This window comes from Carettochelys insculpta, chromosome 2, assembly GCF_033958435.1.
Source record: "Carettochelys insculpta isolate YL-2023 chromosome 2, ASM3395843v1, whole genome shotgun sequence".
Lineage (NCBI taxonomy): Eukaryota > Metazoa > Chordata > Testudines > Carettochelyidae > Carettochelys > Carettochelys insculpta.
Genome location: NC_134138.1, coordinates 49,285,304 through 49,299,696, shown reverse-complemented (window position 1 = coordinate 49,299,696; position 14,393 = coordinate 49,285,304). Strand labels below are relative to the sequence as shown.

The 14,393-nt window shown below is 42.2% G+C and overlaps 1 protein-coding gene across 1 annotated transcript in view; it reads right to left on the bottom strand.

Annotated features, from left to right (window-relative positions):
• Positions 1–14,393, bottom strand: part of TRIQK (triple QxxK/R motif containing) — a 94,724-nt gene that overhangs the window by 56,802 nt on the left and 23,529 nt on the right. Inside the window, exon 2 of the mRNA XM_074985704.1 lies at positions 6,705–6,785. Within this exon, the coding sequence (XP_074841805.1) occupies positions 6,705–6,765 (61 nt within the window). The 5' untranslated portion in view covers positions 6,766–6,785. The remainder of the gene's footprint in view (positions 1–6,704; positions 6,786–14,393) is intronic.

Genomic DNA, 14,393 nt, shown 5'->3' with positions numbered 1-14,393 from the left:
CATGGTCTGTGGAAGATATTGAATGCAGAAAGGCTCTCAGAGTAAAGGACTGGGATGTCAGGGGGGTGCAGGGTCTGTGAGGGGGTTTGGTATACCAGTGGATTCTGACTTCGGAGAGGGGCATAGGAGAAGATGCAGGGTCTAGGAGGGAGTTGTGAGCAGGGGCTGGGATGTAGTTGGTTTGGGTTCTGACCTGAGGCAGGGAGCAAGGTGGAGCAGGGAACAAGGTGCAGGCCCTAGTAAGGAGGTTTTTACTCTAAGTGGCTCCCAGCCAGCGGTCCAGCAAGACCGTGGGGCAGGTTCCCCGTTTGTTGTGTCCCCACGCACTGCTCAACGTGGGCAGCGTCTGGAGCCTGTGTGTGCATCACTGTGCAGTGTGTGCCCTCAGTGACAGAGGGCTCCACAAGCTGCCTGCACTGGCTAGCAGTGGTTAGTATGGGCTAGAAAATGGTTGGTTTCTGGCCAATGGAGGCTGAGATGATTGTGTTGGAGATGTGAATTCAGACTCCCTGCACCCAGACTCTCTCACCAAGTTCCCCACCTCTATACCTGAACAACCCTGCCAAGCTTCCTGCACCCAGACCCTCTCCCCACCCCCAACTGTGCCAAAGCAGCTACCCCATCAAGCCTCATACCCCCAGCATCACACCCTCCCTGAGCCCCTAGTATCAACCCAGTCTCCCTTGCTGAGCCCTATCTCTGCACCCTTAAAGCTCCTTTTGAGCCCCAAATGTCTTTACCTAGACACCTCGCAGAGCACCATTCCCCCTACACCCAGAATTCCTTAATGAGCCCCTGCGCATCCAGTTCCCCCCTGCACCTGGACCCACACCTAGCCATCCACCCCCAGTGCATCCCAAACAAAACCCTTTTACCCCACACCTGGATCCCCCCCATATTAAGCCCTTCTGCAGTTGCCCCAGATTTTGATCAGAGGGGTAGGACAGATATGCGTGTGAGACTGTCACTCTTTCTTGCTACAGTGGTTCCCACTGCCCTTCCAATCTACTGTTTGCAATAATTTCAATCCAGTGTCTGTCCTGCTGAGTACTATTAGCCAGGCCATTCACTAAAGCACCAACCAATCTGGCAAAGCATTAATTACAATAGGGATAATCAGGTGCTGAACTGTATGCACATATTTAAATGCTGTGCCATACTATGGCCTTGCTTCAGTCTTAAGGATACGCTGTCATTTAGGGTCTATCTACACAGTAAAGAAAAACCCACATGTGGACCAGGCCAGCCCATTTAGGCTCACAATGCTTGGTCTGCAGGGCTCAGATTGTGGGTCTCTTTCATTAGCGTGTAGACTTTCAGATTGTAGCTGAAGCCTAGTCTCTGAGGACCTGCAGGGAAGAAGGGTCCCAGAGCTCTGGCTCTAGCTTCAGCATGGCAGCAATGAAACAGAACCACAATATGAGTCTATCCAGCCATGGGCTCTTCGCTGCTGTTTAGACATACCTTTAGACTATGGTTACACTACAGAGGTATTTTAAAATAAGATATTTTGAAATAACACAGCTACACACAAAATGCATTTCGAAATAGCACCCATTCCGTGTCTTAATAGCACATTATTCAAAATACTTATTTCAAAAAAAGGCATTATTCCTACTTCAATGAGAGTTATACCAGTTTCAAACTAAGACGCCCACTATTTCAAATTTATTTCAAAATAGTGCACGTGTAGTATAGAAGTGAGCAAAGTTATTTTGAAATAACAGCTGTTATCTCGGGATAACTCTGTAGTGTAGACATAGCCTTAAAGTCCTCTGTGCTTGACATGCAGGCCAGCATACCCAGCATGCAAACACTCCACAAAGATGTCTCCACTGGCTTGGGCCTGTGTGATTAATGAATGATGGGTGCATCCCAAAGGACAGTCTCTATGGAAAAAGACTAAAAGGATGCCCAAAGTTGTCGTTCAAGAACATGTGCACAAGTGAGAGCCCAAAGAAATGGTAATGGATGTGGACAAATGGGAAGATCGTACTCAAAACCACAGCCTGTGGAAACAAAAGAGCTTAACAAAAGTCTCCAGAGTTATGAGAAGAAGAGTTATGAGAAGCTTAGCAGAGGAAAAGAGAGCTTGCACAAGACAAAGCCCAAAGAATGAAAAGCATCACTTTCAACTGTCACAGATGAGCAGAGATTGTCTCTCTCAAGTGGGCCTCTTCAGTCATGAATGTGGCTGCCATAAATCCAACTGAGTAAATTCTTTACGTCTCAGGGGCACATATCCATATTCTCTCAAAAAAGAAGGGTGCCTACTACCGTATCTGCTCTGTGGAGTCACACAGATGTGCTAATATACCTAGTAAGGAATCAATTTGTTTAAAAAAAAAAAAATTCTTCAATTTCCCCTCCAATATTATATAGTATGACTTTCTCCATGAAAATTTACTTGAACTCTCAAGCTAACCTGAATCAGCAATTTACTATTGAAACTTGCCACATCGCACTTATTAATCATTTTTGACACCACTAAAATCCCCTGAGTTAGCAATAAAAATTGTAACAAGATTTTACTGACATTTTATAGGAAAATTCTCAGGAACAAAATATAGACTGTAATTCAAGATCACTACTACTTTTTGAGAAAAACTACAATCTCCAGCAAAATCACAATTTAAAACATTGGAATAGATACAAATATTAGCAGCACTACAGACATGATCAAAATAGAAAAGTTATTTACAGCATAAAAGCTAAGCAAAAAGAGGAACTTTCATTTTCCTGTTGGATACGTAGGGCCCTACAAAATTTACAGTCCATTACGGGTCAATTTCATGGTTACTGGATTTTTAAAATAGTAAATTTCATGATTTCAGCTATTTAAATCTGAAATATCGCGGTGGTGTAATTTTAGGGGTCCTGATGCTGTGAGAAGTTGTGGGATGGTCACAAGGTTATTGTTTTGGGGTGGGAGGAGTTGCAGTACGGCCATCCTTACTCTTGTGCTGCTGCTGGCAGTGGTGCTGCCTTCAGAGGTGGCAGCTACAGAGATGGAGCTGCTGATTGGGAACATGGTATGATATTGCCACCCTTACATCTGCTCTGTTGCCTCCAGAGCTGGATCTTTGGTCAGCAGATACCATTCTCCACCTATGCAGGCAGCAAGCATGCCCCCCTCCTCCTCCACAAACCTTGCAACACCCTGCATCTCCCTTTTGGATCAGAGACCCCCACCCACCCACCCAATTACAGAAACACTATTCTTCTTCTGCAGAATCCATACACTATATATAGGGTAAAAGCACACAAGATCAGAGTTCAGTGAGAGACCAGTTTCATGGTCTGCGATGTATTTTTCATGGCCATGAATTTGCAAGAGCACTGCTGATACCCAGTCAACATATTATCAGCATTATTTCTAAACATATTTATTTTAGAAAACATTTTGATTTTAATTCAATTATAGAGCAAAATCCAGTTAATTGGCACTCTGATGGATAACACACCTACTCAATGGAGAAAGGTAGGAGAACCAGATTTGGAGCAAAGTACTTCAGTAACTTTAAACAATGGGACAGGGATGTGTCTTAAAGTGTTGGTCAGTCATGGCAGTTGGTGATTGAGAATTCGTTTCTCCTAGTTTCTGACTGTACAGCCCGCAGTTTGCTATATGTTGTTTTGCTACACTACCGTGACCCACTCAAACATTCTTAATAGGATTTAAAATGTGTCAATGTTTTCTACAAGTGCCTATTTGTGAAGCATACTTTACCATAATATAAACACAGTTAACTGCACAACATTTACAATTCCTACAACACTGACAATGAAGCAGTCACTTAATGTGCATGATTTTCATGCCAACAGGATGTGCTCATGAAATGATTCTACTGCAGTTTTTCCCCCCAAAAAGCCCAGCTTTGCTGGGAAAAGCCTCTTGCATAGACATAGCCTACATGTTTAAAATTGATCATTCATGTTCTCATAACATATATTTGCTATGCCTAACTTATGTTTAATAACAGCATAACAACCACAAAATTTGGATCACGTTAATACCAGCTCTGTGTTTCACTTGATAGTAGAGCTTTCCCTTAGCTGTGTAACTCACTCAGGGTTCTAAGTGGAAAGAAGCGTCTTCTAACACAAAGTTGAAACAAAAGCAGCATCAGAAGCCACAAGGCTTAGTTTCATTTTGGAAAGTAAACACTTATTGTCCATTAATCCTCCCAGCAAACAGGAAAAGGGCAAAGCACTGGCATCCATCAGAAACAGTTCTAAAGCCTAAATCCTATGACAGGAAAGACCTTTGCAATTTGCTAACACTCACCCTTAACGTGAGGACAAAATGTCTTTTATTGCTTTTTCCTCTCTGAGATCTACTCCTATACTAAAAAATTTAAGAGTGAATTTATGGCGTAGGCACACACACTCTTACAAGTGTCAAAGAACCCATGACTTGTTCCCCTATCCACAGCTCTCTACTGTCATAGAATAATCTTAGGGACATTCTCTTTTTTTCCTTTATTTCTTTCTTGCCCTGAGGGAGGACACCCTGTACAGTGGGTTGCCATTTATCCCCCTTTAACTTCTGCTCCCCTTTCTTGTCCCATCTGAAAAGATGCTTGTTCCTGCAAAACATAACAAAAAGATATTTCGGCAATTATGTCTTGAACATCTTCATTATCCTGAGAGTTTCCATCTTTCACCTCGAACTCCTATCAGGCATTCCTACCAGACAGCTAGAAAGGCAATTACCTTCTAGCCAGAAAGGCACCTAGATAGTACAGTATATCGCAAAATTTAACACACCAAGGATCAATTTGCAAAAAACACTTCTGTACCAAGTGGACATCATGAACCGTAACACAAATTTAGAAAGAAGTTTGATCCAGTGGTTAAAGCACTGGATTGGGACACAGATCTTGGTTCTATTCAGGGCTCTTCCAGATTTCCTTACAACCTTTAGTCACATCACTTAATACCCTTTGGCCACAATGCCTCATCTGTAAAATGGGGATAACATTTCCCCCTATTGTTTTTGTCTTATCCATTTGGATTTTCCACTGTTTGGACAAGGTCCGGACATGGAAATTAACATAACAAAGGTGCCTCCAGAATCCAAGCACCTCACACTGCAGCATACATCACTGCTGCAAAGCTATGGAAACTGCAACACTGAAGATTTATTTGATGAATAGACTGTATTCAACATTTTTACAGTAATAATTTCAATTCTGAAGGAAATAAATTGGAATCATGAAGAATTAGGCAGTCTACCACTCCTGCTCAGTTGTCTCAACAATCAAAAAGTGTAAAGATCTACACTTTCCCCCACCTCCTAGAGCTGGGATAGAACCCAGGTGTCCTGTCTCCTAGTTATGCCTTCCATACACTCTCCCCCACACTGAACCCCACACCCCTCACAGAGCTAGGGATGGAAGCCCAGCAGCAGGGCTGTCCTGAATCTTTTTGGAGCCGTACACAGCTGAGCACCTGCACCGTCCAGCCCCTGTGTGGGAGAGAGGGGAGGCCACTCCGGGGAGCAGGGCTGTGAGGGCAGGAGCTGTATGGGAGTTGGCAAGAGTGTAGGGATGCTGTTAGGGGAGCAGGCAGACTTGGGGGCACTACCCGCCTGGAGCTGTGGGCTAGCAGTGGGGGTGCGTGGGGAGACCAGGGACTGGGGCTCACAGGACTGGAGGCAGAGCTTTGCATTGGGTCAAATGGGGCTTGGAGGTAGAACAGGTGGCTGGAGAACTAGGGCTGCTGAAGCCATGAGGCAGAGTGGGTGGCTGGAGGAGTGGGTCCAATGCGTCTGGAAGTTGGAGCGGGAGTGGGGCTGAGGCCTTGGGATTAGATCTAAGATTAGAAATGCCAGTTTACAGAGCTTCCCAGTTCATACAAGGCCCAATAATGCAGCTTTTGCTACCCATCTAAAACATTAAAGTTCCAAATGGCACACTAAAACTGTAGGAAATACCAAACTAAAGATTGCCTGCACGGCCTTAACTATTTCCCCATGCATGTGCACATTAAAAACAAGTAATATTTTATTTCTTGTAGATTTAAATGGCAGTTATGATTACTCAGTAACTGTAAAATAAGGTCATTTAGTTAGATGCCTAACCACAGATAAAAGTAACTTAATTTTAGGCAACCACTTCCAGAAATGCAGATCCTGTCTCTTATCATATTACTTAAGGTTTCAGAAAGAGAATTTTTAAGAGTGGGTACAAATGGTAAGAATGTACATTCAGAGAACCAGGTATGTATGTGAGGAGGTAGTATGTGCGAAGGCAGCGTATTTTACATATTTTCCACCTCTACTTAAAAAATTAACTGAGGAAAAATGTTGTTATATTTACTGTTTTTTATTTAAAAGTGTTCAGTAATTATTGACTATGATTCTTTATTACTGACATAGATTCTATGACTATACTGAGTAATATCATATAAAGTCTTATACCACCCAATACATTGAAAATAGCTCTGGACTACCCCATTTAAATTTAAAATTTGCTGGGCATATATATTCATATAGAGATGGAATAAATCAAAGCTTCACCTGCTACAGAGCATCATGTAATCATTTATTTTTAATCTTCTACTGAGATCTGCGAACATAAAATGTGTTGTTTTCTTTTAAATTATGCCTTTTTCTTCCATCAAAACTCTTTGTTAAATGAGCAGGTCCTTAACACTGTATGCAGGATTCATCCCAAAAGGAGACAATATGTATTCCTTACCTATTTGTTTTCTGTATTGGTCAACAGGAATTCTTGCTGAAGAAGCATCCTTTCTACCCATCCTTTTTGAGTCAAAAACCACTATGGAAGGAAGGGGAAAAAAATCACATTATTTTTAAATTATGAGTTGTTTTAACAAACCAATGAATGCTATGCATATCACACAAAGAGTTTAACAAGTGAAATAGTTGTCTAAATTCCATAAAAAATGAATAAATCTCTACATGGTAGCTATGGTTACTAACCTATCTGTAACCGTTGTTTGAAATCTGTCACACATGTCCATTCTGCTGTGGTGAATGTATACCACAAGCACAGCTGTCAAAAGTTTTTTTCCTTAGCAATACCCATTGGGTCAGTATGATCACCTGCTGTTACCTTGTACACTGTGTGCAGGTATAAAGTGCAGAGCTGCCACTGACTCCCACAGTTTCTTTCTACTGGAAGGATGACAACAGAAAGGGGAAGGAGGACAGTTCATAGAATGGATATATGCAGTACACCTTGAAAAACAGTTATGGAAAAGTTAGTAACCATTTCTTCTTCAAGTGACTGCACATGACTCAAAAGCAATCCCATCTGGAATTGGGCTCACAGAGTCTTTTTGAACAAAGACTGCAAGATAATTTTTCTTCAAACTTAAAAATATCTGCAGACTGTTCAGAGAGAGCACAGTGAGAGGCAAACATCCCATGATAACCAGATTGCTACTTTGCAAATGTCTTACATGAGAGTATGGGCCAGACAGGCCACAGAAGACGCCTGGGATCTAGTTCGACCCATCCTCTATCCGGAGACTTCACACTCACCAACTGGTAACTTAACTACATACCAAAATGAGATCCTTTGGGTGCACACAGGACAGACATAAGGCTGGAAAAAAAGTGAATGGCAGGTGATGATAGCTATCAAAGGCTACAGCTATCAAACAGTGTGTGATGATAGTTATTAAATAGCTAAGATAGCTATTAAATGCACTCTGACTTACCTAATCAACACCTAACTGTTTTTGGGACAGAAGATAGCCCTGTAGCTGTTAAACAGAAACAAAGCCCAGGGAAGCTTCTTTCATTCTGACCCAGACTGAGAACTCCATCCATTTAGCCAAGTAAGTCCTCCAAAGATGATGGCTTTACACTATTTAACAGTACTTCTTGAACAACCCTAGAACAAGTATCAGAGAGGTAGTCCTGTTAGGACTTCTCAACAGTCATTAGCCACAAAGCTTCTGAACCATCAGGGGAAGGGTGTGCAGATTGACATGGAGAAGGTGACCCTGATTCTGTGAAATCAAGTCTATGTGTAGCAGGAATAACAGGGGACTGACAAAAACCAGCTACCTCCAAAAAACAGCATTGACAGGGCCATCCTCAAAAGGCAATCAGTATAAGATGAGCCTTGTCCTGCTTAGCCTTGCACAAAACTTCAGGCAGAAAAGAAACAGAAACAAATGCATATCGTTCATCTGACCATGGCACAAAAAATTCATCTGTCAACAAACATGCATGAACTGTGAACCACTGGCAAGCAAAACTGATGATATTTTTTATGCCTTTTGCTATAAGCAGATGCACCTGTGGAGCTCCCCATAGCTGGAAAATGGATCCTGCATATCTGGGTGAAGGGGCCAACTTCAGTAGTTGCTGAAAAGCCTGTTTAGGCAATCTGTCAGCATACTGTGGATCCCTGGAAGGTAAGCTGCTTTAACAATTATGGAACTGGCGATACAGAAGACCCAATACAGAACTGCTAAATGATGCAGCAGTGAAGGCTTGCATTACTTTGCATTTGTCTTTATTAAGCTTCATCCTGTTTACCTCAGACGATTTCTCCAATTTGTCCGGATTATTTTGAATTATGACCCTATCCTCCAAAGCAGTTGCAATCCGTCCCAGATGGGTATCATCTGCAAACTTAATAAGCGTACTGTCTATGCCAATATCTAAATTGTTGATGCAGATATTGAACAGACCTGGGCCCAAAACAGACCCCTGTGGAACCCCAATTGTTTATACCTTTCCACCATGATTGAGAACCATTAATAACTACTCTCTGAGTACGGTTATCCAGCCAATTTTTGCACCAACCTTATAGTAGCACCATCTAAATTGCATGTGCCTAGTTTATTGATCAGAATGTCATGTGAGACTGTATCAAATGCCTTACTAAAGTCTCGGTGTATCACATCCACCCCCTCTCCCTTATCCACAAGGCTCATTATCCTATCAAAGAAAGCTATCAGATTGGTTTGACATGATTTGCTCTTTACAAATCCATGCTGGCTATTCCCTATCACCTTACCACCTTCCAAGTGTTTGCAGATGATTTCCTTAATTTCTTGCTCCATTATTTTTCCTGGATTAGAAGTTAAACTGACTCCTCGGTAAGTTTCCTGAGTTGTTCTTATTCCCCTTTTTATAGATGGGCACTATATTTGTCCCTTTCCAGTCTTCTGGAATCTCTCCTGTCTCCCATGATTTTCCAAAGATGACAGCTAATGGCTCAGATACCTCCTTGTAGCCAGACAGAGTCTCCCCCTTACAAGCCAGCTTGCTCGTTGCCCCCCCTCCACTGAGGAGCACACAGGGCACGGAAATGGCTGCTGACAGCACAGTCTTTGATGCCCTCATTGAGGCCCAGATATGCTGGCTTATCGTGACCCTGAGAAGCAGAAAGTACAGCTAGAAGGCTAACAGGCCAGACTGTCAACATGAGAGGGGGGAGGACCCTCAAGAAATCACCCCAGCTGGCATTGATCAATATGATGCACACACACAATCACCCAGAAGGGGACGTGCCCCGCCCGCACAAAAGAATGTCCTGTACTCCTAAATTGTTTATCTCTTGTCTTACAAGTGCAAACTAAGTAGAAATGCCCTTGTAACAAACTGGAGTCACAAAGACAGACCAGTATGATCTGGCACCATAGATAAGAAAGAGAATACATAACCCAAAAGGGGTATAAAAGATGGGTCCAGCAGAACTCTAACTTTGAGTGCATTCCACCAACTTCCTGCTGGTCGGGTCAGGTGATTGCCTCCCGAGGTCCACTACTGGGGACGCCCAACCTCGTATTCGTCTTTCCGCGGAATTGAGTGACCGATCCGGCTTGGCTACGCTGGTATCGAGAGACGCAGAGAGGGTAAGATACACCCATGCTAGGTCTCTGACTTTTTTGTGCACAGCTAAAGAATTAGAGCTCTGTAACTAGTATCAAGATATCATTGTGTTAGATGATAACAGATATCTTTGTATTGGATTGTAACGTAACTTGTTAACACCTGTACTTTGCTAGCATATAAGAAGTAAACAATAGCCTTTTGTAACCGCATGCTTATAACTGTAGCTTAATAAACTTGTAACTAGTTAAGATCCAAGCCTAACCATTTTGTTAACCCTTTTGTCACTGCAACACAGCCGGCACAACAAAAAGAACTTTAACCATTTGGTTACTACAGCCTGGCCGTGGGTGAGTGTGCTAGGAGCTGCCTGCTCTAACAGTAAAAAACTGGGTTGCTTAGGACCCAGGGGAGCACCTCACCGCACATTACCTGGCCGCCGGCTAACACTCCTCTATCAGCTCCTTGAGTTATTCTAGATGCATTTCATCAGGCCCTGGTGACTTGCAGACATCTAACTTTTCTAAATGATTTTTAACTTGTTTTTTATTTTATTTTATTTTATGTTCTAAACTTACCCTTTCCCACTAGTATTCATTATGTTAGGCATTCCTTCTTCAGGCTTCTCGGTGAAGACTGAAACAAATAAGTCATTAAGCATCTCTGCCCTTTCCAAGTTTCCTGTTATTGCTTCTCCCTCCTCACTGAGCAATGGGCCTACCCTGTCCTTGGTCTTCCTCTTGCTTCTAACGTATTTATAAAAACTCTACTTGTTTCCCTTTATGCCTGTAGCTAGTTTAAGCTCATTTTGTGCCTTTGCCTTTCTAATCCTGCTCCTGCATTCCTAAATTCCTGCATACATTTTATTTGTTTCTTAATATCTAAACTTGTTTTTGTTTAGTGTTATGCATTGCTAGCTATAGCTCTCTATTAACCAGAATATTTGAATATCCTGCAACCTCCCAGTCCTGGGGCTGCCAGGTATGAAAGAGTTTACTGTATTCATTACTTGTGCCAAACTGCAGATGCAGCAGCAGTGCATTAGGAATGGTAATAACTAAATAACAGAAAATATTAATGCTATTTTATTTGTATTAAACTAAATCTTAAATGTTACATAAGTGTTTCATATTTGCAATTTCAACAGTCTCCTGAGCTGCCGGCTGATGGCTGTCCTTAAACACTTTTATTTTTAATTTTCAAATTTTAAATTTTCAAATTTTATTAACTTTAACAGACAAGGGCTCAGAACACTAAATGTACAGTGTTCTTAAGATTTCTGCAACTAGTTCTCATCTTCCGCACTTCTATTGTCACTTTGATTCATAGACTGAAACAGAAATACAAGTTTTCCTGCTTTTCCGACTCCCAGTTGATTTCTTAGATTTGTGTGAATAAAGCCAAAGGATAAAAGTATTCTCTCTTTGCCTGCTGAGGCAGCTGCTGCTGTGAAAAGTTGGCTTAGCAGCAGGAGGAACTCTGTTTCCAGTCACCTGGCTAATGATTCCCACCAATTCAAGGACTGACTTTTCAAATCATCATCAGGAAACATGTACTGATTACATGATTTCACTCCAGCCCTGAAATTTATTATGATGGACGTCGCTGAGGAGTGATTTTGAGATGCTCATGCTATGGCATCTACCTTTATATCATAGGTTAAGAATGTTTGCAAGAAAATGAGATAGAGTTAGTGTTTGAGCCATTCACTTCTTTGCTGCCTGTAGTTTTAATTTTCTGGTGAGGTATTTCTTTTATCAATGTCTCTTGAAGTGCCTTCCACATTTCAACAGCATCAGCAATGGAGCAGTAATCTCCATGAAGTTTGTTTAAGGCTATGGTTAATAGATTCAATATACTGATCATATCCTCTCCCTTCTCCTTTAATCCAGTATTAGATTCTTTGGATGAGATACTTTCATCTATTTAATCATGGTTTTCTTCACAAAGCTTTATGACACTAGGCCAATTCTTAATAAATTGTTCAAATCAATCAAACAATAGAATTTCACTGAACATCTGAGGGAGAATTAGTTTGGATCCACCTGCTCGTCAGTGAAGATGAAGCGAAATGGTTGCTAAGGAAGTATTTTGTGACTTCAAGAACATCATCTTTTATTCCGGGAGAAAAAGACTTATGTCTTTGGCTAAAAGATTCATTAAATGGGCACTGCAGCCATATGTTATTAAAGAGCATAATTAAACTTCTTCTAAGTATCTTTTCATCTTTGCTATGATTACAACATTGTCAGTGACAAAGCTGCACATGTACAGTTGAATTTTCATTCAGAGTTTATTACATCCTTCACTGCCACTTCTTTTAAATATTCCATTGTGTATGCATTTCCCTATATATCTATTGTTTCTGATAGACATGCAACCCCATCTTCTGTTGTCATACACGCCTATATTAGTAGATCATTGTGTATGCTGTTCCTAAACCCATCGAGACTGAATCTGGCAAATTTTCCCTCAGTATTTCTTGCACACCATTCAACTTATTCTCAAACACTGTGGGCTTGTCTACACTAGCTCCCTACTTCGAAGGGAGGATGGTAAGTAGGGTGTTGGGAGTTTATTAATGAAGTGCTGCACTGCACATGCATCACTTCATCAGGCAAATTCCGCCCCCGGTGGCAACTCTGAAGTGTTAAACTTCGAAGTGCCAGCTTGCGTCTAGCCGCGGCTCACCCACCAGTACCTGGAAGTACCGGGATACTTCAAAGTACTTCAAAATTTTGAGGAGTAAAGGGACTTTGAAGCTGCCCAGGCACTTTGAAGTACCAGAGGGTGAGCCGCGGCTAGACGAAAGCTGGCACTTCAAAGTTTAACACTTCGGCGTTGCCGCCGGGGGAATTTGCTTAATGAAGTGCTGCATGTGCAGTGCAATACTTTATTAATAAACTCCCAACACCCTACTTTCCATCCTCCCTTCAAAGTAGGGAGCTAGTTTAGACCCAGCCTGTATCTAGCAGCCTTCCACCAATGCCTGCTCTACCAGGTGGAGTGTAACCTGGTCATAAGGACTCTACCATGTCAATGAAGGTGTTTACTAACAATATAGAAAAGGAGAATTTGTGGCATAAAATGAACCGAACAATCTTTTCATCTATGGTGTCTCATTGGTATTTGCTGATCCTTACTACAAACCCATCCAAGGTGGTAGTTCTACAAGATGATTGAAATCTTTCACCTGCTAATGAAATTTTTCATATGGTCATCTGATATATGATTAGTTGCAGTCACTGATGCAATGAGTATCAACAGATGACACTGAAGTTGTTGTAGATAACGTTTTACTCTTAAAACGGTATTCTTAAACGAAACTAAAAAATGATCCATTCTTCTCAGTTCTTCTCACTCTTATTTAATTAATCATTTACATTATATTCAGCAAAGATGCAGATCCGATTCCAAGTTACCAAAACAGTGAAGTCAGATCATGCTTAGTATGCACTTACTATTGGAGAAAGCTCAACTGAACTTAATGGCACTTCAGTTTTTTGAGGGGAAAAAAAAAAGTACAAGATGCGGTTCCCAGGAGAAAGCAGAGTTTTGCTGAAGTAAAATACAGAACAGACTTACAGTGTCACCATTATTGTCTGTAGCCATGATATTCCAAAATAAGGGGCATGTATTATGAAATATAAAATATGAAAATGGTACTCGTTGGCAACACCAGATTTCTCTAACTGCAGCTTTCTGTGCTGTATACTTGGGGTGAATGATTCTAAACCTAGGTAACTAATTAAACGAGCCATGAAGATTAACTGAGATTATTTTTTTTCCCTAGCAACATCCAACACAGGCAAGAGCCTGGGAATTTACTTGTTTATATCACACTTACACTAAAAGGCACAGAGAGACTCTTGGGTCGCGTCTATACTAGAAAGCCCTTTCAAAAGTGAAACCAAAAGGAGGGCCCCTTTCAAAAGAACCCGCAACATGAACACATATACAAAGTGCTCTTTTGAATTTATTTTCGAAAGATTACAGAGAGGTTTTTGAAAACACTCTTCCCTTTCCGTCTCAGGAAGAGCCCCTCCCTTCAAAATCCTCTTTTGAAAGAGGGCCGGTGTAGATGCTCTGTAGACTGCTCTTTCGAAAGAGAGGTCCTCCATGGCACCAGTCAGGTGGTGTGCAGAGATGCTCTTGCCAGCACAGCTCTATGGCCGGCACGTTCGGCCTGCTCCACCATGCCCTGGGACCAATTCAGGAGCTCACTGAAGTGCTCCCAGGTGGGGTTGGTCTGTCCCAGGTAGGGACGCATGAGCCATGGGTGGAGCGGGTAAGCAGCATCAGCCACTATGCACGGGGGCATGGTGGTGTCACCAATGGGGAGGTCCCGGATGGGCACATAGGTCCCCTCCTGCAATCTGCAGCCCAGCCAGGAATTCTAGAAGATCCAGGCATTGTGGGCATGCCCAGGCCACCCCATGCAAATGTCCAGGAAGCGGCCCTGGGCATCCTCAAGGGTCTTCCAGACCACAGAGTGGTACCCCTTTCTGTTAATCTAATGGCCTGCACTGTGGCCTGGGGCCCGGATGGGGACATGGGTCCCACCCAGAGC